The sequence below is a fragment of the Lathyrus oleraceus genome, chromosome 6, assembly GCF_024323335.1.
Source record: "Lathyrus oleraceus cultivar Zhongwan6 chromosome 6, CAAS_Psat_ZW6_1.0, whole genome shotgun sequence".
Lineage (NCBI taxonomy): Eukaryota > Viridiplantae > Streptophyta > Magnoliopsida > Fabales > Fabaceae > Lathyrus > Lathyrus oleraceus.
The window spans coordinates 300,868,905-300,893,001 of NC_066584.1; the positions used below are offsets into that span (position 1 = coordinate 300,868,905).

At 33.1% G+C, this 24,097-nt stretch overlaps 1 protein-coding gene across 1 annotated transcript; it reads right to left on the reverse strand.

Annotated features, from left to right (window-relative positions):
- Positions 1–6,569: 6,569 nt before the first annotated feature.
- LOC127097033 (probable 60S ribosomal protein L14) lies at positions 6,570–7,725 on the reverse strand. Its single transcript, XM_051035550.1, has 5 exons — positions 7,534–7,725; positions 7,359–7,460; positions 7,132–7,261; positions 6,902–7,014; positions 6,570–6,770 (listed from the first exon to the last, which is right to left on the reverse strand). The coding sequence occupies exons 1-5, from the start codon at positions 7,534–7,536 to the stop codon at positions 6,717–6,719; spliced, it is 402 nt and encodes a 133-aa protein (XP_050891507.1). The 5' UTR covers positions 7,537–7,725; the 3' UTR covers positions 6,570–6,716.
- Between the last annotated feature and the right edge of the window lie 16,372 nt (positions 7,726–24,097).

Consider the following 24,097-nt stretch of genomic DNA (forward strand, 5'->3'; position numbering starts at 1 on the left):
TCCAATTGGCACATGTTTGTTAAGTTTTAAAGGAGACGCCAATTGGTCTGATACATGTGTGTGTTTCATAATTATTTTTTAAAAAACATTGTACATTTTAGATAAAGTCGAAATCGGACCAATTAATATTAATATTAATACGCGTTTACACAAAAAGACTAATGTCGATGATCGGGATCACCTAACCAACCTCCGGTCCCACATCCCCTAGCTACCCGAACTCGTGGCCCTAACCCACGTTGATGATTCACCCTGAGTGTTTGAGTATCTGAGGGCCCAGAAACATCACCACCAACTGTTGGAGATTGCCTAAGATATTCAGACAAATCAGTGTAGTCTTGTGTATGCATTGAAGGGTTACCGCCATAGCTGAGTTCATGATCCATGGCAGAGTAGTTGGGTTGTGTTTGAGTTGTTGGAGGGCGACTAGGACGATTGAAGGGATACATTGGTGTGAATGACGCATCGAGGAAAGGTTGAAATGATTGTTGTGGTGTTTGGTAGCCATATGGTTGTCGAAGGTTTTGGTTTTGTGATGTTTGGACTTCTTAGCTATAGTAGGAGGAGGGACGATTGGTGTTAAATGATCGCTGAGTGTTTTGGCTAAGGCGGCTATGATAGGGTGATGTGTTGGGTGCATAGCGATGTTGGGTGTCTTTATGATAATCTACTTGTTGGTGGTGGTACGGGGTATGCTCTTGGTATTATGGTTGGGTGTTTGGCATGTTAGGATTGTAGGTTTGTGTGTTTGTGGATCGGAAATTTTGATGGATAGGGAGTTGTGATTAACCGGTCTGACAATGTTGTTAGGGGTTAGATGTTGCACCTTCTGGTGTGTAATTTGCCTGGCGTGGATCGTATAGGTACATATCATCGACGATGAACTCAAATCCAACTGATATGTAGCAAGCCATATAATTTCGAGTTGGTTTTTCTTTGGTTGGAATCACAGCGTCAGTTAAGACATGGTCTTGTCGGTGCTTCCATTTTCGACACTCAGATGTAGCGAAGCTTTGCCATGTGTTAAAGTTCCATGGGTCGTTAACTATGCGTAGATGCCATTCTCCGAGGTTTGTCGGGGAATCTGGGATGTGTTGAAGCATATCGAACTGCAATTTAACACGAACACTATTGTGCGTCTCCATAGTGGTGAATCTTATGATCGGTGTACATGCAGTTCAAACGGATGCGTCTTGTTCGTTGATTTCATGGTCATGATCCAAATTTAGATATGGATGCCAAATGAACTAAAATGTGAACATATATTAGATTATAAATTTGTTAGAAGAAATTAGCAAATTTTTACAAAATAATTAGGTTAATGGCAATATATCTGTCGGTCGAAGGTGATCCAAGAGATTACGATACTGGATAATACAATTTCTAGGACATCTGTTATAACTCATACCACGTGTCGACCATCTGCACCATAAAAGTAAAAATATTATTTAGAGATAATAATTGGTAAAGTAAGTAAATATAGTCCATTTTTAAGAATTTACTTTTGTGCGTACGGGAATGTGAATGGGTTGTTGTTGACGGTCGCTAGGGACGGTAGTCTAGACCAACCTCATGCTTGGAGCAAAACAACACATCCATAAAATATAGATGTGTCTTTGTGTGCATTTTTACACAAAGAGCTATAAAGATAATCCAAACAAGCGGACCCCCAACTGTAACTTCTTATTCTATCTACATATCTTAGTAAAGGTAAATACATAACATGCTTACTATAATCACTTTCTTCGAGAAATAAAAATAAACCAATTAAAAGCATAATATAACACCTAGTTTTTATTATTCGAGCATCTTCGGTAGAATTCTCATTTAACTGTAAGTTATTATAATATGCCTTAAGGCATGAAAGGAGTATACATTGACCTCTCGAGTTATCATCTAACAAGTCAGCATCCAAGAGGTCCATGCAAATTGAATTCGCATAATTGGTTTTACCATTTACCACCTTACCTTCGATAGCAGGCCCAATAATATATAGACATCTTCTAATGTCACGGTACATTCACCGGTTGGAAACCAGAATGTGTGTGTCTCGGGGCGCCATCTTTCACATAATGCAAGAATAAATTTAGTCTCAACTGACCAAGACATTATTTTACTTACATGTCCAAAACCGGCGAGCTCGACATAAGGTTGAATTATCGCATCCATGTGAACAAATTCGTGGACACAAGTTCGAAACCTAGAAACATCCTAAAAAATAAACAACAAAATAAGTTATTTTATAAAAAATAAACAACAAAATAAGTTACTTTATTAAAAATTGTGTTAGAAAAATAATACAAGAATTAAACGCTTACATAAGTTGCTATGTTTGCAACTGCGCCTCTATGTGATTCACCCATAGTGAGCAGAGACATCTTGTCGTAGTAAATATATGAAAGAGTGGTTGTTGCAGATGAAAGAGTGGTTTTTGCAGAGGAAGAAGTGATTGTTGGTGATGAAGAAGTGAATCTTGCATGGCTATTTATAATGAGAGACATGCAAAGACATGCACAAGTTTAAATGCATGGATAAATGGGATTGCATGCAGGCGCTAAAGACATACACATGCAAACTTACAATGCTAGCGTCATATGGATTGGCGCCTCCTAAGCTTGCATGCATGCATGGTCTTCACATAGGCTGTAGGCTGCATGGCTATCTGCATGCAAAATTTCGAGGTCTGCAAGGCGCCACATGGACTGGCACCCATGTACAACTAATACATGCAGACGCCAATAGGACTAGCGTTAGGGCTTGCATGCATGCCATGTCACCTGGCTATTTAAGTGTCTTACCATTTCATCCTACAATCAACACAAATTCATCTACACCAAAATTTTTACTTTTCATCTGAACTCAAATATTACAATGTCATCTGCACCTAAATATATTATCAATGCTCACTACAACGGTGAGACATATGAGTGTGATGTATATGGGTTTTGTTTTCGAAACACTGATACTATCGGACTTACGATCAAGAGAAATGCAAATTTCTTGCATTTGAAAAAACGAATTGAATCATGCATAGGATCTGGTCTTGTGTCACAAATCACGTATCAAAATCCAATTTATTTCGAGAATAGTCAATGTAAATTTTACCCGCTAAAGGTACGGGACGATGAAGATGTTGAATATATGTTATTGAGTTATATATTACTCTTCAACCAAGTATACCATCTCAGTAATCTCAGATAACTAATCAAGTTGAATATGATGAATTTGATTCAGAAAACTCAGATGAAGTCGACCTAGAAGCAGAAGCAGAAATCAACGTCGTTGATGAAGAAGACGAAGAGATTGAGACACAGGTCGATTAAATGTTGAACAACAACATTGAAGATGACGATCATCCAACGCCATTACCTCCAAGTCATGTATATAATCCACCTCAACATATGACAAACATGGATCTACATGACGATGAAACATCCAACGTTGTTTTTTATAACATGTATCCACGATCAGAGGGTGAGTTAAAAGTGGGAGATATGTTCCGCACTAAAGACGAATGTGTGCGAGCTATCAGAAAATTTCACATGAATAACTTTGCTGATTTCACCGTGAAGCGCACTAATTCGAGAAGGTATGTCATCGAATGTCGTACCATACTTTGCAAGTTTCGGTTGGCTGCGTCTCACAAGAAGAGAAGCGACTCTTGGGAGATAGCTTCTATAGACCCACCTCACAGTTGCATTTCCACTAATGTTGTACAAGATCACCGTAAATTAAGCGTTGCATTGATATGTCAAGACATTTTGCCGCTTGTTAACAAAGACCCATCAGTGAAGGTGAGTATAATAATATCTCATATTGTCACAAGATATAATTATACTCCATCTTACAAGAAAGCGTGGATTGCAAGGACAAAGGTTGTTGAACAGGTATTCGGGAACTGAGAGGATTCATATAAAGAATTGTCACGGTTTTTATGGGCACTTAAAACATACGCACCACGAACTGTTGCAATTATGGAGACATTGCCAGCATTTACGCCAGACGGAACTTGTGTTGCTGGAAATAGAATCTTTCACCGCCTCTTTTGGGCGTTTCAACCATGCATCAAAGGTTTTGCATTCTACAAACCTATTATTCAAATTGATGGAACATGGTTATACGGGAAATACAAGGGTACTTTGCTTATGGTTGTTGCACAAGACGGCAACAATAATGGCTTTCTCATTGCCTTTGCTATGGTTGAAGGTGTAACCGCTGGTGGTTAGGGTTTCTTCGTTCGACATCTCAGAACACATGTCGCTCCACAAGTCAGTTTCTGTTTGATTTTAGATAGACATGTTGTCATTAAGAGTGCTTACAATAACCATGATAATGGGTGGCATGATCCTCCTTCTACCCATGTCTATTGCATTAGACATATCGCACAAAACTTCATTTGTGCAACCAAACACAACAACTTTCGCAAAAAAATGGTGAATGTAGGGTATGCTCTAACTCAGCCGTCATTTCAACATTACCGTAACGAAATTAGATTGGTTAATGCATATGCAGGAAGGTGGATGGATAACATACCAGTAGAGCAGTGGACAATGTCATTTGACAGAGGTTGTCGATGGGTCCACATGACAACAAACCTTGTGGAATGCATGAACGGCGTATTCAAAGCATTAGAAATCTAACAATAACCGCATTGGTCAGAACAACCTATTTTAGGTTGGCATTTACCTTCGCAACCAGAGGTGAAAGATGGAGTGCAGTGTTAATGTCAGGTCAAATATTCAGTGAATGTTGTATGAAAGTGATGAAAGAGGAAAGTATCAAAGTTAACACACACGCGATTACAGTCTTTGACCGTCATAGGCAAAATTTAAGTGTATAGGAAACAATGAAGCACAATGAGGGGAGACTAAATTTATCCTATGATGTCAAACTAAACAGAAGTTGATGCGACTGTGGCAAGTTCCAGACCTTCCGTATTCCTTGCTCCCATGTCATTGCGGCATGTGCACATACTCGGCAGGACACTTACAACCATATATCTGATGTTTACAAGGTCATTATCGTCATGAATGTGTATAACAAAAGCTTCTCAGTGCTACCAATGGAGGAATATTGACCTCAATATGAAGGTGACATAGTTTAGCACAACGATGAGATGCGAAGAAAGAAAAAAGGACGACCAAACAGCATGCGTATTAGAACAGAAATAGATACGACTGATAAAATAATAAGATTATGTAGTATATGTCTTCAAACCGGACTCAATAAGAACGAATGTTCCAATTTAGGAGCAACATCTGCATCATAATTTAGTACCTCATTTTAATTTTTGTAACATTTGATTTTTATATATCATTAATTTTTTGATACATCAAGGTTAACAACAAACATAACTACATAAGCACACTTAAAACAGAACCAGTCTAAATAAACAAATAAATTCCACGAACACCAAACATGTTTGCGATATGACGAAATGAGATTTGAAAAAATGAATCACACAACACCAGTGTTTTATCCACATGGGCATTAATTGAATTGTCAGCACCATGTGCTATAGCCAACATAATTGACGCCCCTTAAAAATTAAGGGTAGGAGCCAATTGGTCTGGTGCATATGCCTTGAGTATTTTTTTTTTAAAATTTAGGATACATTGAAAATTAGTTTGAAAACTGGAGTATTTTATTTCATTTTTTTAAAACGTAAGGTATTTGAGTAAAAAATTCTAAATACGAAGACTTCATAAATTTGGCTGATAATAAAGTATATTTCAAATTTTAACAATTATATGTTAGCTAATATTAAGTATAGAATATTGACTAAAAAAAGTAATGTTGTATAGAAAATTCTATATTGATTATAATAAAAATATAAAATTAATTTTTTAAGTATTTTTCACAATAATAAAAATATAAAATTAATTTTTTAAGTATTTTTCACAATAACTTATGCATCTAGTATACAAGTTAGCATCTAAGTTAGCTATACGCATCACTAAAATATCGGCACTCAGTTCCGTTCAACTTTTTTTACTGCCATTCCGCTTCGTTAACATCGGTTAAAACCATCTCTTCCTATTCTCATGCCTAATTTGTAAGAAACACTTGCTTCCAATTTACTAAAGGATGCCCTTTATGTCTGGAATAACCACAGAATTCTGCAAACTAACAATTTCTTGAAAGCCTGTGGCCTCGTCAGCGAGAAAAATGTCCTACGAACCTAGAATGAATTCAGATAAACCTTCAAACCAGAACCAACTAGAGAAGGAGAACCACGATACAATTAATCTGAGAACCCACTATAAATTAAAGATTATATGACTCGGAGTTAATCAGTATATAAATTGTGACAACCAGCGTAACATCTGAAACATGATCCCATATCCAACTCTTACATCTACGCATTAGATTGCATTGCAAGCAGCAATGAAGAGAGACTTCAGATCCAAATTCCAACTCGAACTTCTAAGCGTATGTTCTATTCAGTCCTAAATTGGAGAACTATTACAAAATATTGAAGCATTTGAATGGCAATATAACAAATCAAACAAAATATTGAAGCATTTGAATGGCAATATAACACCAAACAAAATAAAAAACTGAATAGGTAAAATAAATCACAATACTAAAATAAATATCTGATAATCAAACATTTTACCACTGTCTTAATGATACAAAACACTCAAACATCAAAAGTAGTACTAAAATAGAGAAAATTGACAACAAAATTTGAAAAATGTATCAAGAAGTAACGCCTAAGCTGCAGTCTTCTTTAGCTTGGCAAGTTCTTGCCTGACACTAGCAGCTCTCTGCACAAATTGAAATCATTTCATCAGAATCACATAAAACCAACATTGACAGCTTAGAATTAAACCTTAAAACCTCAAACTAACCTAAGCCCTTAACAACATATAACACAAGACAACAACTAAAAACAAACCTTAATCTTTGCCAACATAATCTTGAACCTGTCAAAATCATTCAGTGCAGCCCTTCTCTTCCTAACAATCAGTTTCCTTCCCCATGAGCTTTTCTCCCACTTGTTCTTCACATCTATCCAACAAGTGAAAACCAATCCAATTACAAATGTTTCAATTTTCGACTAAAAAACAACTATATACGAAAATACATTAAAAAAACAATAGATTAAATAAAATAGAGAAAACAAACCTGCGGCTTCCATGGCCTTGATGAGATCCTTCTTCTTAGGGACTCTCTTGATATCAATCTTGATATCAGTAAGAGAAAGCCTCTTAAAATTGATTGGGATCCTCTCCATGTCAGGTGCATCAACAAGGGCCTGTAAACAAAAAACAAAAAAGCACACATTTTTAAGAAATCATTCAAATGGGATTGGTTGAATATGAAAAAAGATGAGAAATTGGAAAAAGCGTTACCCTAGTTTGGTCGATAACATCGACGATAACAACTAGCTTTCCATAGTCTTTCCCGTAGTTGACAAGTGCAACTCTCCCGATCTCAACAAACCTCTTGAACGGCTGAACAAAGAACAAACAGTTAGAGAGAGATAACAATGAAATCCATTGGACAAGAAAGGAGGAAGAGATTCACCATTTTCGAGTTTCGGCTTGAAGAGAAGCTAAACCAGACACCGTAGGTTTCAGAATGTTACAAATTAGGGTTTTTGTGTTAATTATAAGGGGTTCGTTTGGTTTGGGCCTGTATTCGGGTTTGGGCCCAAAATAATTTGTTTGGTATTTTATTTTGCAAACTTTACTAATCCCACCTCCTCTTTACTTCTATACCCAATTTATGAGTTTTTACTTTTTACTGCTTTGTTTTATCCGTCTCTCATTTATAAATATATGCAGGACATTGCAAAATAAAATAAAAAATTTAGCAAATTAATCGCCAAAATTACAATTGTTTAGTTGCTTCATATTCTACAACGTTTATTTAATCTCTCATTTAAATATTCTATCTATAATTTAGTTTATGATTATTTATAATTACGGATATTAAATTTTATAACACCTGGTGGCACACTTCATACATGTCCATATATAACTTTGTGTTCTCTGGTTTAAACATGCACAAAGAAATTAAAGTAAAATTGTGCAATAGTAGTCTCCAAACAAATATTAGGACATTCAATGACACTCTTCAATAATTTCATGCATATGTAAGAAATTATGTTTAATTTCATGCATATGTAAAATTGTGCAATAGTAGTCTCCAAACAAATATTAGGACATTCAATGACACTCTTCAATAATTTCATGCATATGTAAGAAATTATGTTTAATTTAGTTAATATGCAAATTTCTTAGGGTCTAAAAATACACCTATAAAATTATATTAATCACCTAAAATTAATAAAATAAAAGAAAAATAATATATATTTTTCGTAAACTTAAAAATTAATTTATATAAATTTCTTTTAGCACTAATGCACTAAGTGTGAAAGATAAAATTGATAGAGAATAATATCCAACAAAATAAAAAAGTTATAAAAAAAATTAATAAATTACAAAGTAAAAAAACTAAAATAAGGGATAAAATCCATATTCTCATGAATCAAAATCAAATATCTATAAAATAAAAGTATATTTATTAGAAATACATTTCCTTATCTTAACTACCGCGATAAGGATTATTACCATCTTTATGTTTAATTCTGCATCTGTTGTCGAACAAAATCTTATTTATAATAAGGAATTCAAATTATTAATTGTCTCACATTGAATTTGTGACTTAAATTTACCTTGTGAATTTCGGATATGGATTCTGACGATATGATCCTACGATATGATCCTGTATGTAGGGTAAATGAGTAAAATTTGGGTTGGAAAGAGAAACAATTAGAGAGGATAAATGACATAAATAGCATACAAATTTCACTAATTCTTACGGTATGCTTGTTGTCAAATGAAATAGGTGGTGGTGGTCATGGAGTAGGTGGTGGAGACCATTTCCTAATTCTTTGTAAAGGATCATACGAAGAATATGTATTGGATATTTAATGATATATGTAAAAAGATGGGTGGAATGATGTTGGTGATTGTGGAAGTGTAATGGTAAGTGGTAGGAGTTAAAGACACGATTCCTTGATTATTGGATCATATCATGATAGCATATCTTATACATAAATAGCAATTATATGCATATCATGACATCAATCGTATACATAATTAGCAACTAACTATTATTATAGCTCATTGTAGTGTCCCTCTTACAAATACAAGTTTTATATCTTGGCACCAGAGCTATTAAGCTGAAAAGATCCTGATCCATCAGAAAAACATGGCATCCGCTGCCAACTCCAACAACAAGAATGTGACCTACCATTATCTGTATCTGTCGAGTTGGACATAAACAATTATCCCCTATGGAAATCTCTGGTTCTACCAATGGCTAGAGGATGCAAACTCGATGGATATATGTTGGTAGGGGTATACGCAGGTTGGGATAGACCGAGTTTGGCATAACCCATTACCCAACTCGTTCAAACTTCAATGGGTTGGGTTCGTCGTTCAACCCGCAATTGCATTGTCAAAATCAACCCGAACCGACCCGTTCATTAATGGGTTGGGTTTGGATGGGTTCGCGGGTTGTGTTTCAAATAAAAAATATATTTTGTATGATTCTTTTGTTGATTTCAAAAAAATGTAACACAAATCAATACAATCATATTCATTTATAACACTCAAATCAATGAAACACGTCATATAATATCTAATAAAATTCATCAACACGACATAACCTTTTATAATAGTATAAAATTCAACAAAACAAATTATTTTCATAAACTATATAAGTTGGAAATGATACAAAAGAAAATAAGAAACAACATTTAATCTTATAATTACGTAAACTCATTGGTCTAGTAGTATTATTGGTGGGGAATAACTTTTTTATAGAAAAATTATGGTTATTAGTGAGATATTAATTTTATAGTTTTATTTAAAATAATAATAAAAATAATAATAAATTACTAAAGTCACATAAATGGATTTGGTCAACGGGTATGCGGGTTAGAAAACTCAAACCCGATACTCGAACCAAAACTATATGGGTTGGGTTGGATATACCCGTAAATAAATTGGTTCGGGTAATTTATGAGTTTGGTTGGTTTGGGTCAGCGGGTCCGTGGGTCAACCCGCACCCATGAGCACCCCTATATGTTAGGAACGAAAAGGTGTCCTGAATAATCCATTACCTCTTCAGACTCAAGCAAGAATAACAACTCTGCATTTGAAGAATGGCAAGCCAATGATCAGAGCCTCCTTAACTCAATGGCTGGTGAAATTGTAACACAAGTGCTACATTATGAGACCTCCAAATAACTTTTGGACAAGGCTTAAAGTTTGGACGGAGCATACACAAGGTCTCAAATCATCTATCTCAAATATGAATTTCACAGCATTAGAAAGGGGGAAATGAAAACGGAAGTCTATCTAATCAAAATAAAGAACCTTGTTGACAAACTCAAACTTGTAGGCAATCTGATTTCAACCTCTGATCTGAACATTTAAACTCTTAATGGTTTGGATTCTAAATATAATCATATAGTTAGCAAACTACATGATTAAATCACACTCAGCTAGGTGGATTTACAAGATTAATTGCTAACTTTGGAAAGTAGAAATGAGCAACTGAATAATCTCACCAATCTGACTCTCAATGCAACAACAAATGTTGCAAACAAATTTAACCACTGAGGCAACAGGTTCAATTCCAACAACAATTGGAGAGATTCCAACTTTAGAGGTTAGAGATGAGGCAGAGGAAGAAGTGGGCCATCAAAGTCACCATGCAAAGTCTGTGGCAAATGTAATCACACTACAACAAATTATTTTCACAGATTCGACAAAAACTACTCAAGATACAATTATTCAGCAGACACTGACAAGCAAAGACCTCACAATGCCTTCCTATCCTCTCAGAACTCATTCGAATATTATGACTAGTACTTTGATAGCGATGTAAGCAATCATGTGACACATCAAACTGATAACTTCCAAGACTTAATTGAGCATCATGGTAAGAATTCTCTAGTTGTTCGTAATGGTGAGAAATTATAAATTATGGCCATAGATTCTTCAAAACTTAAGTTACTCAATTTACATGATATCCTATATGTACCTAGCATTACCAAAAATCTATTAAGTGTCTCTAAATTGGTTGCTAACAACAACATATTTGTTGAGTTTGTTTAAAATTGTTACTTTATGAAGGACAAGTTGACAAGGAAGGTAATACTGAAAATGCTATTTAAAGATGGACTATACCATCTTTCAAGAACCAAAGGAAACCTAAGTTCTTATGTATCTGTCAAGGAAAGCTGGCATATAAAACTTGGTCAACCTAATAATAAATTCTTAGACAAAGTCTTGAAAAACCATAATGTCAAAGTACCACTTACTGGTGACTTTAACTTTTGTGAGGCATGCCAATATGGAAAAATGCACCTTTTACCTTTTAAGTTTTCTTCTTCTCATGCTCAGGAACCACTTGAGTTGGTCCACCTTAATGTATGGAGTCATACACCAATAGTGTCATCCTCTGGTTTTAAATATTATGTGCACTTTGTAGATGATTTCAGTGGGTTTGCCTGGATTTATACATTGAAATAAAAGTTTGAAATTCTGCAAGCTTTCACTCAATTTAAAAACCTAACTGAAAATCAGTTGATTAAAAGAATCAAAGTAACTCAGTGTAATTGTGGTGGTGAATACAAACATGTGTAAAAACTTGCAATAAATGTTGGTATACAATTTAGAATTTGATGTCCATATACCTCTCAACAAAATGGAAGAGCTAAGAGGAAACACATACATATAGCTGAATTTGGCTTAACCTTACTTGCACAAGCTCAAATGTCCTTACACTACTGGTGGGAAGTCTTCTCTACTGCAATATACCTCATAAACATATTGGCATCCCAAGTTACTCAAATTGAGAGTCCCTAATCACTCATGGTTCATAAAGAACCTGACTATAAGTTGTTAAAACCATTTGGTTGTGCGTGCTACCCTTGCCTAAAACCTTATAACCAATAGAAGCTATAATTCCACACAACCAGGTGTGTGTTCTTGGGATATAACAACTCCCACAAAGGGTACAAATGACTCAACTCTCATGAAAGGACATTTATATCAAGATATGACATCTTCAGTGAATTCCTCTAAAAAGGACATTTCCATTAGGGGGTTCTCAATACAACAAGTCCTCTAAAAGCAACAACTAACAATCCATCTAATTTTTTCCTTTGTGCACTATAGGTAATTCCATCAATGATACTACCATACCAATCATTGAAGAAGAAAATCTAGCTGAGATAAACGAAGAAGACTCTCAAGATGTTGCCAATGACATAGAACAAACTGATAATGGTTCATCAGAAGGTGACACCACTCATGAAGGGACACCGGAATAACTCAGCGTCAAAATATGGGTGAATCAAGCCTGAACATAAGTACGGATAATACAATACACACAAGGAGTAAGTCAGTCATTCACAAGCCAAAGTTACCTTACGTTGGACTTACTGAGACTTACAAAGACACAATGTAACCTACAAATGCCAAGGAAGCTCCCACAAGACCATTATGGAAAGAAGCAATGCAAAAGTAGTTTCAAGCCATCATGTCCAACAAAACATGGATGTTGGTGCCTTACCAAGATCAAGAAAACATAGTTGACTCAAAATGGATCTTCAAGACAAAATTCAACTCAGATGGTTCCATATAAAGGAGGAAAGCTAGACTAGTTGCAAAGGGTTAAACAAATAGTTGGAATCGACTGTGAAGAAACATTTAGCCTTATAGTCAAAGCTAGCACAATCAGAATTATCCTTTCCATTGCAGTACACCTCAATTGGGAAGTCAGGCAACTAGACATCAACAATCCATTCCTAAATGGATACCTCAAATAAACAATATTCATGCATTAACCAGAAGGATTTGTTGATCCCACCAAACCCGATCACATATGCAAACTATCTAAAGCAATTTATGGGCTAAAGCAAGCACCAAGAGCTTGGTTTTGAAGTCTCAAAACTGCATTATTAAATTGGGGTTTTCAAAACACAAAAAGTGACTCTTCTCTTTTCCTTCTAAAAGATAAAGATCATATCACGTTTCTCCTTATATATATGGATGACATCATAGTCACTGGCAACAACAACAAGTTCCTTCAAGCTTTTATTAAACAACTTAATGATATCTTCTCTCTCAGAGATTTGGGTCGTTTACACTATTTTTTGGGCATAAAAGTACAAATAGATGACAATGGAATGTTCCTTAAACAATACAAATACATCAGTGACTTACTAAATAAATCCAATACGAAAAATGCATCACAATGCCCAACATCAATGATAATAGGAAGGAAATTCATAATCGAGAGGGAGAAATTAAAAGATCCAACTAGGTTTAGACAAGCCATATGAGGGTTATAATACTTAACTCACACAAGACCTGGCATAGCCTATTTTTGTTAATAAACTCAGTCAATACATGAATTCACCCACAATTGACCATTTGCAAGGCATAAAAAGAATACTGAGATATCTCTAAGGCGCCATCAATTATTGCTTGCATATCAAACCATCCATTGACTTGGATATAACATGTTTTTCTGATTCAGACTAGGCCACTAGTGTTAATGACAGGAAATCCATGGATGGTCAATGTGTGTTCCTTGGTGAAACATTAATTTCTTGGTCCTCAAGAAAACAAAGGGTAGTATCAAGGCAAAGTATAAAGACATAGTACAGAGCTCTAGCTGACCTAGATGCTGAGATAACATGGATTCATTCACTACTTACTGAACTTAAACTCCCATTGCCAATGAAGCTCGTACCATGGTGTGATAACCTGAGTGCCAAGGCACTACCTTCTAATATAATATTGCATGATCGTTTTAAGCATATTGAAATTGATGTTCACTATATAAGAGACCAAGTATTACAAAATGAGGTTGTCGTGGCTTAGTTCCTAGAACGGGCCAAATTACATATTGTCTCACCAAACCATTAAGTCGCACACGTTTTGATCAACTTAGAGACAAACTTGGTATGCTTCACTCACCATCAATTTTAAGGGGGGAGTTAGAGACATGATTCATTGATTATTGGATCATATCATGAAAGCACGTCTTATACATAAATAGCAATTATATGTATATCATGACAACACATCTTATACATAAATTAGCAATTAACTATCATTATATCTCATCATAGTGTGTCTCTAAACTTTATGTACAATAAACATTACTAGCCTTATTGTAGGATCGTGCCCCTCATACATTGTTGTATATATATGTATAATATGTTCCACATATTATGATAAGAAATACAAATACAAGTTTTTTATATATAGGTTATAAGAAAATTCAACATGAAATAACGTATAAGTTAAAATGACTTCATTGTTGAAGTAATAGTGGTCATCATCATAAAGAGAGAATTTAATGTAATTAGCTAAGAGTAATTAGAGATGAGTTTTGCAAACTCTACTTTACCTTTTTATAGGTGAAAAACTTTCTTAGGTGCATATTTTCATTTTTCTTCTTCTTATTACTAGAGTTTAATTTTAACTATGATACATGAACATGCAAAATATAGACGGGTTACTTGTTTTAACTGATTTCTAGTTGCAATTATTTAATAATAAGACAACCATACACCCAAATTATAATTTAATAAATTAATAAAACAAAAATAATGTATATCTCAAATGTGTTGAATTGTAATTCCTTATGTTGAAACAAGTTGCTCGACGGAAGCAAGGAAGTGTTGAATCACCTAGAGTGTCGAGTTGTATTAGTGTGTCGAAGTGTCGAAGCATGTTGCTTCACACAGGATTTTGACTTAGGCCTATTTTTAATAGTGTTAAATATTTTGGGATTTTATAGTTTTGGGTTTTGACTTAGGGAGTAAGTTAACCTAAATCTATAAATAGAGGGAGTAACCCTTATTCTTGTAATGTTGTATTCATAATATTGTATTCACAGAATTTTGCAGTTGCAAAGTAAATAAAGAAGTTTTCCACAGGTTGTGGGCAAAGAGACACTCTGCAGAAAATATTCTTCTTCTCCATCGTTCTTTATCTTCTTTCTCAATTGTTCTTCTCTTTTCATTGTTATTCTGTGGGTGATGATAATTTTATTCATCAAGATTGATAGAAATTCTCCATAGGTTGTGGTGCATTTCCAACATCTAGTATCAAGAGCTCCGATTTAAGCGATTCGTGGGAAGAAAATCACCATGGAAATAAATCATTCAAACGAGCATTTTCCAACAAATCTTTCGATTCTCAAGAATAACAATTATGAGAATTGGTGCAAGCAGATAAAGGTTATGTTCTGTTATCAAGATCTCTAAGATCTTGTGAAGGAAGGAGTAACAACGCTTGCAGAAAACTTGATAGATCAAGAAAAGGTTGCACATAAAGAATTGAAGAAGAAAGATTATAAAGCTCTCTTTATAATCCATCAATGTGTTGATGCAAATAACTTTGAAAAGGTTAGTGATGTAGAGTCAGCAAAAGAAGCATGGGAAATTTTGGAGAAATCATTTGGAGGCGCAGAGAAGGTGAAAGAGGTGAGATTATAAAGCCCTCGATGAAAAACATGGTGAAATTTGCAAATGACAACACTCTAGCAGCTGAAGGTGTTACCGATGTTCTGATTATGAGGAAAGATGGCAAGAGGTCAGTAATTTCAAATGTGTTGTACATACCAGGCATGAAGAGAAATTTGCTCAGCATAGGGCAGTTAGTTGAAAATAACTACAAGGTGTCGATCGAAGACAAGATGATGAAAGTTCTCGACTCAAGTAGAAGGTTGATCTTGAAGGCTCCAATGTCTCAGAATAAAACCTTCAAGACTGAACTTAATATGATGGAGCATAAGTGCTTTGCAACAGCAGCCAACAAAGATGAATGAATACGGCATTATAGACTTGGCCATCTCAATTTCAAATCAGAGATTTGAAGATAAGAAATATGGTTTTAGGATTACCAGAAATCGACATTCCAAACGAAGTGTGTGAAGAATGTGTGCAGGCGAAGAAACACAAGAACATTTTCAGTAATGATGCAGGTCAAAGGCAATCCTTGAAGTCATATACTCTGATGTATGTGGTCCTATCCAGGTGGACTCGATTGGAGGTAACAAATACTTTGCTACATTCATAGATGACTTCAGTTGAAAACCGTGGGCTTACCTGATCAAGAAGAAAAGTGAAGTGATTGAGGTATTTGCCAAGTTTAAATTTATGGTCTAAAGACAAAGCGGTCGAAAGATCAAGATTCTGAGGAGTGATGGTGGTGGAGAATATGTGTCGAAAGACTTCGATGCATTATGTGTGAAAGAAGGGATTATGCATGAGGTGGTGCCACCCTATACTCTACAGCAGAATGGAGTCGCAGAAAGGAAGAATAGAACCATCATAAATATGGTTAGAAGTATGTTGAAAGGCAAGTATCTACCCAAAGAATTATGGGGAGAAGTTGTGTCAACTGCAACATAGATCCTAAATAGATGTCTGACGAAGAAGCTAAAAGGAATCACGCCAGAAGAATGTTGATATGGTGTCAAGCCTAGCTTAAGTCATCTGAAGATGTTCGGATATATAGCACATAAACATGTGACAGATCAGTTGAGAATAAAACTTGATGACAAGTCGAGTCAGATGATCCTGATAGGATATCATTCGACTGGAGAATACAAGTTGTTCGACCTAGTGAACAAGTAAGTGGTGATCAACAGGGACGTGATCATATATGAGCTTAAGGAATGTGATTGGATTGATAGTGTTAAGAAGGATTTAGTGAGAATCTTATGTGATGAACCAGCTAGTGAAGTCGAAAGAGAAGTTCGACAAGAAGTCAAGGGTGAAGCAGGCCCAAGCAGACCTCAAAGAACAAGACACGCGCCTACAAGGTTGCAAGAATGTGTAGTTACATCAGATGATATGGTCAATGAAGAAGGTGATTTGGTACACTAGGATTTCTACGCAGATGTTGAACCAGTCAATGCGGTTGGGGCTTTGAAATATTTGAAGTGGGTGAAAGCAATGAACAAAGAACTGAAGTCAATCAAAGTTAACAACACTTGGTCACTTGTCGAATTGCCCCAAGACAAGAAGGTAATCGATGTGAAATGGGTATGCAAGGTGAAGTTGAATCACAAAGGAGAAGTGACTCAACACAAGGCAAGTCTTGTGGCGAAAGGATTTCTTCAAAAAGAAGGAATCGACTTCGACGAAGTTTTTGCACCTTCTGCTAGGATCAAAACAATCACGTTAGTTGTTGGTCTATCAAATATAAACAAATGGCAGATGTGCCAGATGGATGTGAAATGTGCATTCCTGAATGGCCTTGAAGAAGAAGGAGTTTATGTTGCACAACCAGTTGGGTTTGTGAAACAAGGTGAAGAAAGAAAGGTGTACATACTGCATAAAGCCCTGTACGGACTTAAATAAGCTCCAAGAGCTTGGAACAAGAAGATAGATGGATTTATAAGGGAAAAGGAATTTGTAAAGTGAAAAACTGAACTTGGAGTATATGTAAGAAGAAGCAAGAGTGAATTGCTTATACTATGTCTCTATGTCGATGACTTGTTGATAACAGGTAGCTGCAAGAAGGAGATCGACGACTTCAAAGGTGATTTCAACAAGGAATTCGAAATGTCAAATCTGGGTGACATTTCATATTTCCTTGGAATCAAATTTTACAAGAGTAGTAGAGGTTTGATGATGCATCAATGAAGGTATGCAGGTGAAATACTCAAGAGATTTGAGATGCAAGATTGCAACCTAACTTCGACTCCAGCTGAGTCCAGATTACAACTATCGAAAGATTCATATGAAGATGATGTCGAACCAACCCAATATAGAAGACTTATTGGGTCACTTCGATTCCTTTGTCACACAAAGCCTGACTAAACATATAGTGTATGTATGGTGAGTAGATTCATGCAGAAACCAAATGTATCACATCTAGTAGCGGCGAAGAGGATACTAAGGTTTCTGAAAGGAACTCTCGACTATGGCATTTTGTTTCATGCAACTGATGAAGGAAAAGAATGCAAATTAGTGGGATACACCGACTCAAGTTGGTATAGTGATGTTGAGGATCAAAAATCCACAACTGGCTATGTGTTTATGCTAGGTAGTGCACCAGTTGCTTGGAGTTCGAGAAAGGAGCCAGTAATGGCATTATCATCGTGCAAAGCAGAATACATAGTTGCTTTCCTTTGTGCATGTCAAGCAACATGGATGGTGAATCTGGTCGAAGAGATAACAAGGAAGAGTCATGGAGCAATTACCATGAAGATCAACATCATGTCAGCTATTAATTTGACAAAGAATCCGATAGCACATGGTCGAAGCAAGCACATCGAGATGAGGTTCCATTATCTTCGAGAGCAGGTAGCAGATGGGAAGATGAATATGGAACACTATGGAACTGAGAATCAGATTACAGACATCATGACAAAGGGAGTGCAGGTCGAAGTGTTCAGAAGACTAAGAGATATGATAAGTGTAGATAACTTAGGCACAATGAATTAGGTGGTGTGTTGAATTATAATTCCTTGTGTCTAAGCAGGTTGCTCGACAGAAGCAAGGAAGTGTTGAATCACATAGAATGTCGAGTTGTACTAGTGTGTCGAAGCGTCGAAGCATGTTGCTTTACACAGGATTTTGACTTAGGCCTATTTTTAGCAGTGTTAACTATTTTGGGCTTTGACATAGGGAGTAAGTTAACTTAATTCTATAAATAGAGAGAGTAAACCTTATTCTTGCAATGTTGTATTCATAATATTGTATTCACATAATTTTGCAGTTGTAAAGTGAATAAAGAAGTTTTCCACAGGTTGTGGGTAGAGAGAAACTCTGTAGAAAATATTCTTCTTCTCCATCGTTCTTTCTTTTCTTTCTCAATTGTTCTTCTCTTTTCATTGTTATTGTGTGGGTGATAACAATCTTGTTCATCAAGTTTGGAAAAAATTCTCCATAGATTGTGATGGATTTCCAACAAAATGGACATAGTTAGCTAAATCCTAAGGATTTTTTATATAATTTGTCTCCAGTACTAATGGAAACTTTCGTTTTTCATGATGAAATATTACTAATAGTTTCAAAAATACTTTAAAAATTAAATAGAAAAAATAAAGGAGGAGAAAATTCAAAGCTGACTAATTAACAATAGTCTAAAGTAAACAATAAATTGATCATTTTAAAGAGTTAATCAATTAAATCAATGTATTAGTCGATTAACCAAGCTAAGATAGGAAAGTCTAAAATTCGACGACACTTAATCGATTATTAAACTTCTTATTCAATTAGGACGTTATTCATTTCGATTCTAACTGATTAGAAAGAAGTTTTAATTGATTAGACAATATATACTACATTCATAATCAATTAAACAAGTTTTCAATCAATTAAATATTTATTCGGATTGGTTTAAGAGATTTTAACAAAAGAGAATAATGGGTTTAAAAATATATTGTATGAGTGTGGATAATATGGATGGAGTTTAAAAACATATTATCCATATTATTCATATATAAAAATATTCCATCCATATATATAAGTGAAAGAGACGGTGGTGGAGACTTTTTCCTACTTCTTCCTAGAGGGTCATATGAATAATATGGATGGAATATTTGATTATATATGTGAAAAGGTGGGAGAAACAATGTTAGTGACTATGGAAGTGTAATGGTAGGGGGTAGGTTATGAGAAAATCAAATATAAAATAAAGTGTAAATTAAAATGACTTTATTATTGAAGTAAGAGTAGTCGTCATCAAGAAAGAATGTAATGTAATTAGCTAAAAGTATTTAGATATATGAGTTTTGCAATTTTTACTTTATCTTTTTATAGGTAAAAAACTTTCTTCCGTGTATATTTTTATTTTTCTTCTTATTATTAGTGTTTAATTTTATACATAATACATGAATATGCAAAATATAGATGAGTTATTTATTGTAATTGCTTTCTAATTGCATTTATTTGATAATAATACACCAAATTATAATTTAACAAATTAATAAAACAAAAATAATATATATCTCAAATGGACATAGTTAGCTAAATCCTATAGAATTTTTATATAAGTTATCTCCAATACTAATGGAAATTTTATTTTTCATGATGAAATATTTCGAGTAATTTCAAAAATACTTTTAAAAATAAATAGAAATATATAAAGGATGAGAAAATTCAAAGCTGACTACTAATTAACGATAGTATGAAGTAAACAATTCATGGATAATTTTAATGAGTTAATCAATTAAATTTGTGTATTAATTGATTAACTAAGCTAAGATGGAAAAGTCTGAAATTCGACGTCACTTAATTGATTATTAACCTCCTTAATTAATTAGGAGGCTATACATTTTGATTATAATTGGTTACAAATACCTTTATTAAACAATGTATATTACATTCCTAAATAATTAAGTGAATTTCCCATGTTTGACTTAGTACCTTAGGACTTACTATTTTTTTTATATAATTAAATTAATAAGAATTAGGAAAAATCATAAGCGCAAGACCAGTTGAGCTTTCACACTTTCACGCCTTTAAACCTTCAAGCTTGAAGATCATAACTTCGACTCTTTGATAGATGCCATCAACATACTTAACTTATGTCATCAATCCAATTGACAATAGTCATCATTAAAATCATAGTGTTTCCTACCTAACACATACAACTCCCTTATAAGAAAGTATGCTTAATTTATTTTATAGACAAATTTGTTAGGTTCAACAATTTAGATTACATGCAATTATAAACTTATAAACAAAAGAGAATAATAGGTTTAAAAATATTATGTAAGAGTGCGTGCATGCATTGACTTAATATCTTATGACTTACTTTTTTTTTCTTTTACAATTAAACTGATAAGAACTATGAAAAATCTTAAGCGCAATACAAGTCTAGTTTTCAAATTTTCACGCTTTTACACCTTCAAGCTTCAAGACCATAACTTCCAATCATTTTCTTGATATAATAATTTTTAATACTGAACTTGGTATCTTTGACTAATAAGTATTCATATATTTCTTCTTTGATTGGATATCATTATTAAAAATCATTTGAATAGTCATCCTAATATAAACATCTTTGATAGATGTTATCAACATACTTGACACATGTCATCAATCTAATAAACAATTGTCATCCTTAAAACCACATTGTTATCTAAATAGCACATACAACCCCATTATAAGAAATTATCCTTAATTTACTTTATATACAAATTTCTTAGGGTTAAAATTTAGATTGAATACACTTATAAAATTATACTGATCTCCTAAAATTAGTGAAATAAAATAGAAATAATATGCATTTTTTTGCAAACTTAAAAATTTATTCATATAAATTTATTCTAACACTACGTGTGTTGAGAGAGAAATTAATAGAGTACAACATCCAACAAAATAAAAAAGTTTTAAAAAAGACTCAAAATTTAAATAATAGGAAACTAAAATTAGGGATAAAGTCTACATTCTCATTAATCAAAACCAAATATCCATAAAATAATAATATAGTCTATTAGAAATACATTTTCTTATAGTAACTACCACTATAAGGAGTATCACCATCTTTATATCTACGTCTATATTTGATGTTAAATTAAATCTTATTTCTAATAAGTAATCCAAATTATTAATTCGCCCACATTAAATTTGTGACTTAAATTTAATGTGTGTGTGAATTTTATTGATCACTTTTTATTTATTAAGTTTTCAATCACTATACTACAATTTTTTTAAGGATATCATTTGTATTATTTATGTTGTAAATTTTTAATGTCTCTTTAAAGTAAAAGTAAGAAAGAAATTTAAATAATTAGGTTGATCAAAACTTATGCAAACTTACTAGTTAACCTAGATAATGCTATTTACATTTTTTTGAATAATATTTTTTTAATGAAGACGATCATTTTCTAGTTTCTTCTCTATCGAACCAACCGATAATAAAAATAAAATTAAGTTACTTTTTTTATAACATAATAAAATAAAAATAAAAAATATATATAATTTAATAAAGTAAAACTTACATTGTTGATAGCAGATATTTTTCTTTATTGCAATCTCTTATCAAAGTGTCAATTTTAATGGGCCATAACCCATAAATAGTAAACCCGACTGAATTTAGAGGGACACAATTATTATTATTATTATTATTATTATTATTATTATTATTAATAATAATAATAATCTTGCAGTATGTTTGTTTTCAGGTAAGAGCTAGCAAAAGTGGTCAAATAAAAGAGGTGTGGTGGTGGAGACCTTTTCCTACTTCTTCCTAAAGGATCACAAGAGTAATATGGATTGGATATTTGATGATATATGTAAAAAGGTGGGATGAATGATGTTGGTGATTTTGGAAGTTTAATGGTAAGGGTTAGTTATAGAAAATTCAACATAAAATAAAGTGTAAATTAAAATACTCCATTATTGAAGTAAAAGTGTTCATCATCATAAAGAGAGAATGTGATGTAATTAGCCAAGAGTATTTAGAGATGAGTTTTGTAATCTCTGTCTTATCTTTGTATAGGTGAAAAACTTTCTTACATGCATATTTTTATTTTTTTTATTATTATATTAGTGTTTAATTTTAACTATGATACACCATTTTTCTTCTAATTGCAATTATTTAATAATAATAATATAACCATACACCCAAATTATAATTTAATAAATTAATAAAAAAATAACGCATATCTCAAATGGAAATAGTTAGCTAAATGATAAAAAAAATTATATAAGTTGTCTCTGGTACTAATGGAATCTTTTATTTTTCATGATGAAATATTATTAGTAGTTTTAAAAATACTTTTAAAATTAAATATAAAAAAATAAAGGAGGAGAAAATTCAAAGTTGACTAATTAGCAATAGTCTAAAGTAAACAATTCATGAATCATTTTAATCAGTTAATCAATTAAAATCATATGTTAATCGATTAACCAAGTCAAGATGGAAAAGTTTAAAATTTGAAGTCACTTAATCGACTATTAACCTACTTAATCAATTAGGAGGCTATACATCTTAATTCTAATTAATTGGAAAGATCTTTTAATCAATTAGACAATATATACTCCATTCTTAATAAATTAAATAAGTTTCCAATCATTTAAATGCTTATCCAAATTGGTTTTAAGAGATTTTAGAAAAAGAGAATAATAGGTTTAAAAACATTATGTATGAGTGTGTGCGTACATTGACTTAGTATTTTAGGACTTACTTTTTTTTCCTTTTACAATTAAACTAGTAAGAACTTTGAAAAATCTTAAACGCATGACTAGTCGAACTTTCATACTTTCACGCCTTTAAATCTCCAAGCTTCAATATCATAACTTCGTCTATACAATATCATTTTCTTGATATAACAATTTCTAGTACTGAACTTGATATCTTTGACTAATAAGTATTGAGATATTTCTTCTTTGATTGGATTTTATCATTATCTTTGACTAATAAGTATTGAGATATTTCTTCTTTGATTGGATTTTATCATTAAGAATCATTTGAATAGTCATCATAATCCAAACATCTTTGATAGATGTCATTAACATACTTGATATATGTCATCAATCTAATTGATTATTGTTATCATTAAAACCATAATGTTACCTACATAACACATACAACCACTTTATAAAAAATTACACTTAATTTACTTTATAGACAAATTTCCTAAGGTCAACAATTTTGATTGAATACGCTTATAAAATTATACCGATCTCCTAAAATTAGTGAAATAAAATAAAAACAATATGCATTTTTTATAAACTTACAAATTTATTCATATAAATTTCTTCTAACACTACATGTGAGAGAGGGAAATTGATAGAGTACAACATCCAACAAAACAAAAATTTTAAAAAAGACTGAAAAAATGCATAGTAAAAAGCTAAAATCAAGGATAAAGTCCACATTCTCATGAATCAAAATCAAATGTCTATAAAGTAATAGTATAATTTATTAGAAATACATTTCTTTATTGTAAAGACCACTATAAGGAGTATCACAATCTTTATTTCTAGTTCTATATTTGTTATAAAGCAAGGTCTTATTTCTAATAAGTAATCCAAATTATTAATTTGCTCCCTTTGAATTGGTGACTTAAATTTAATGTATGT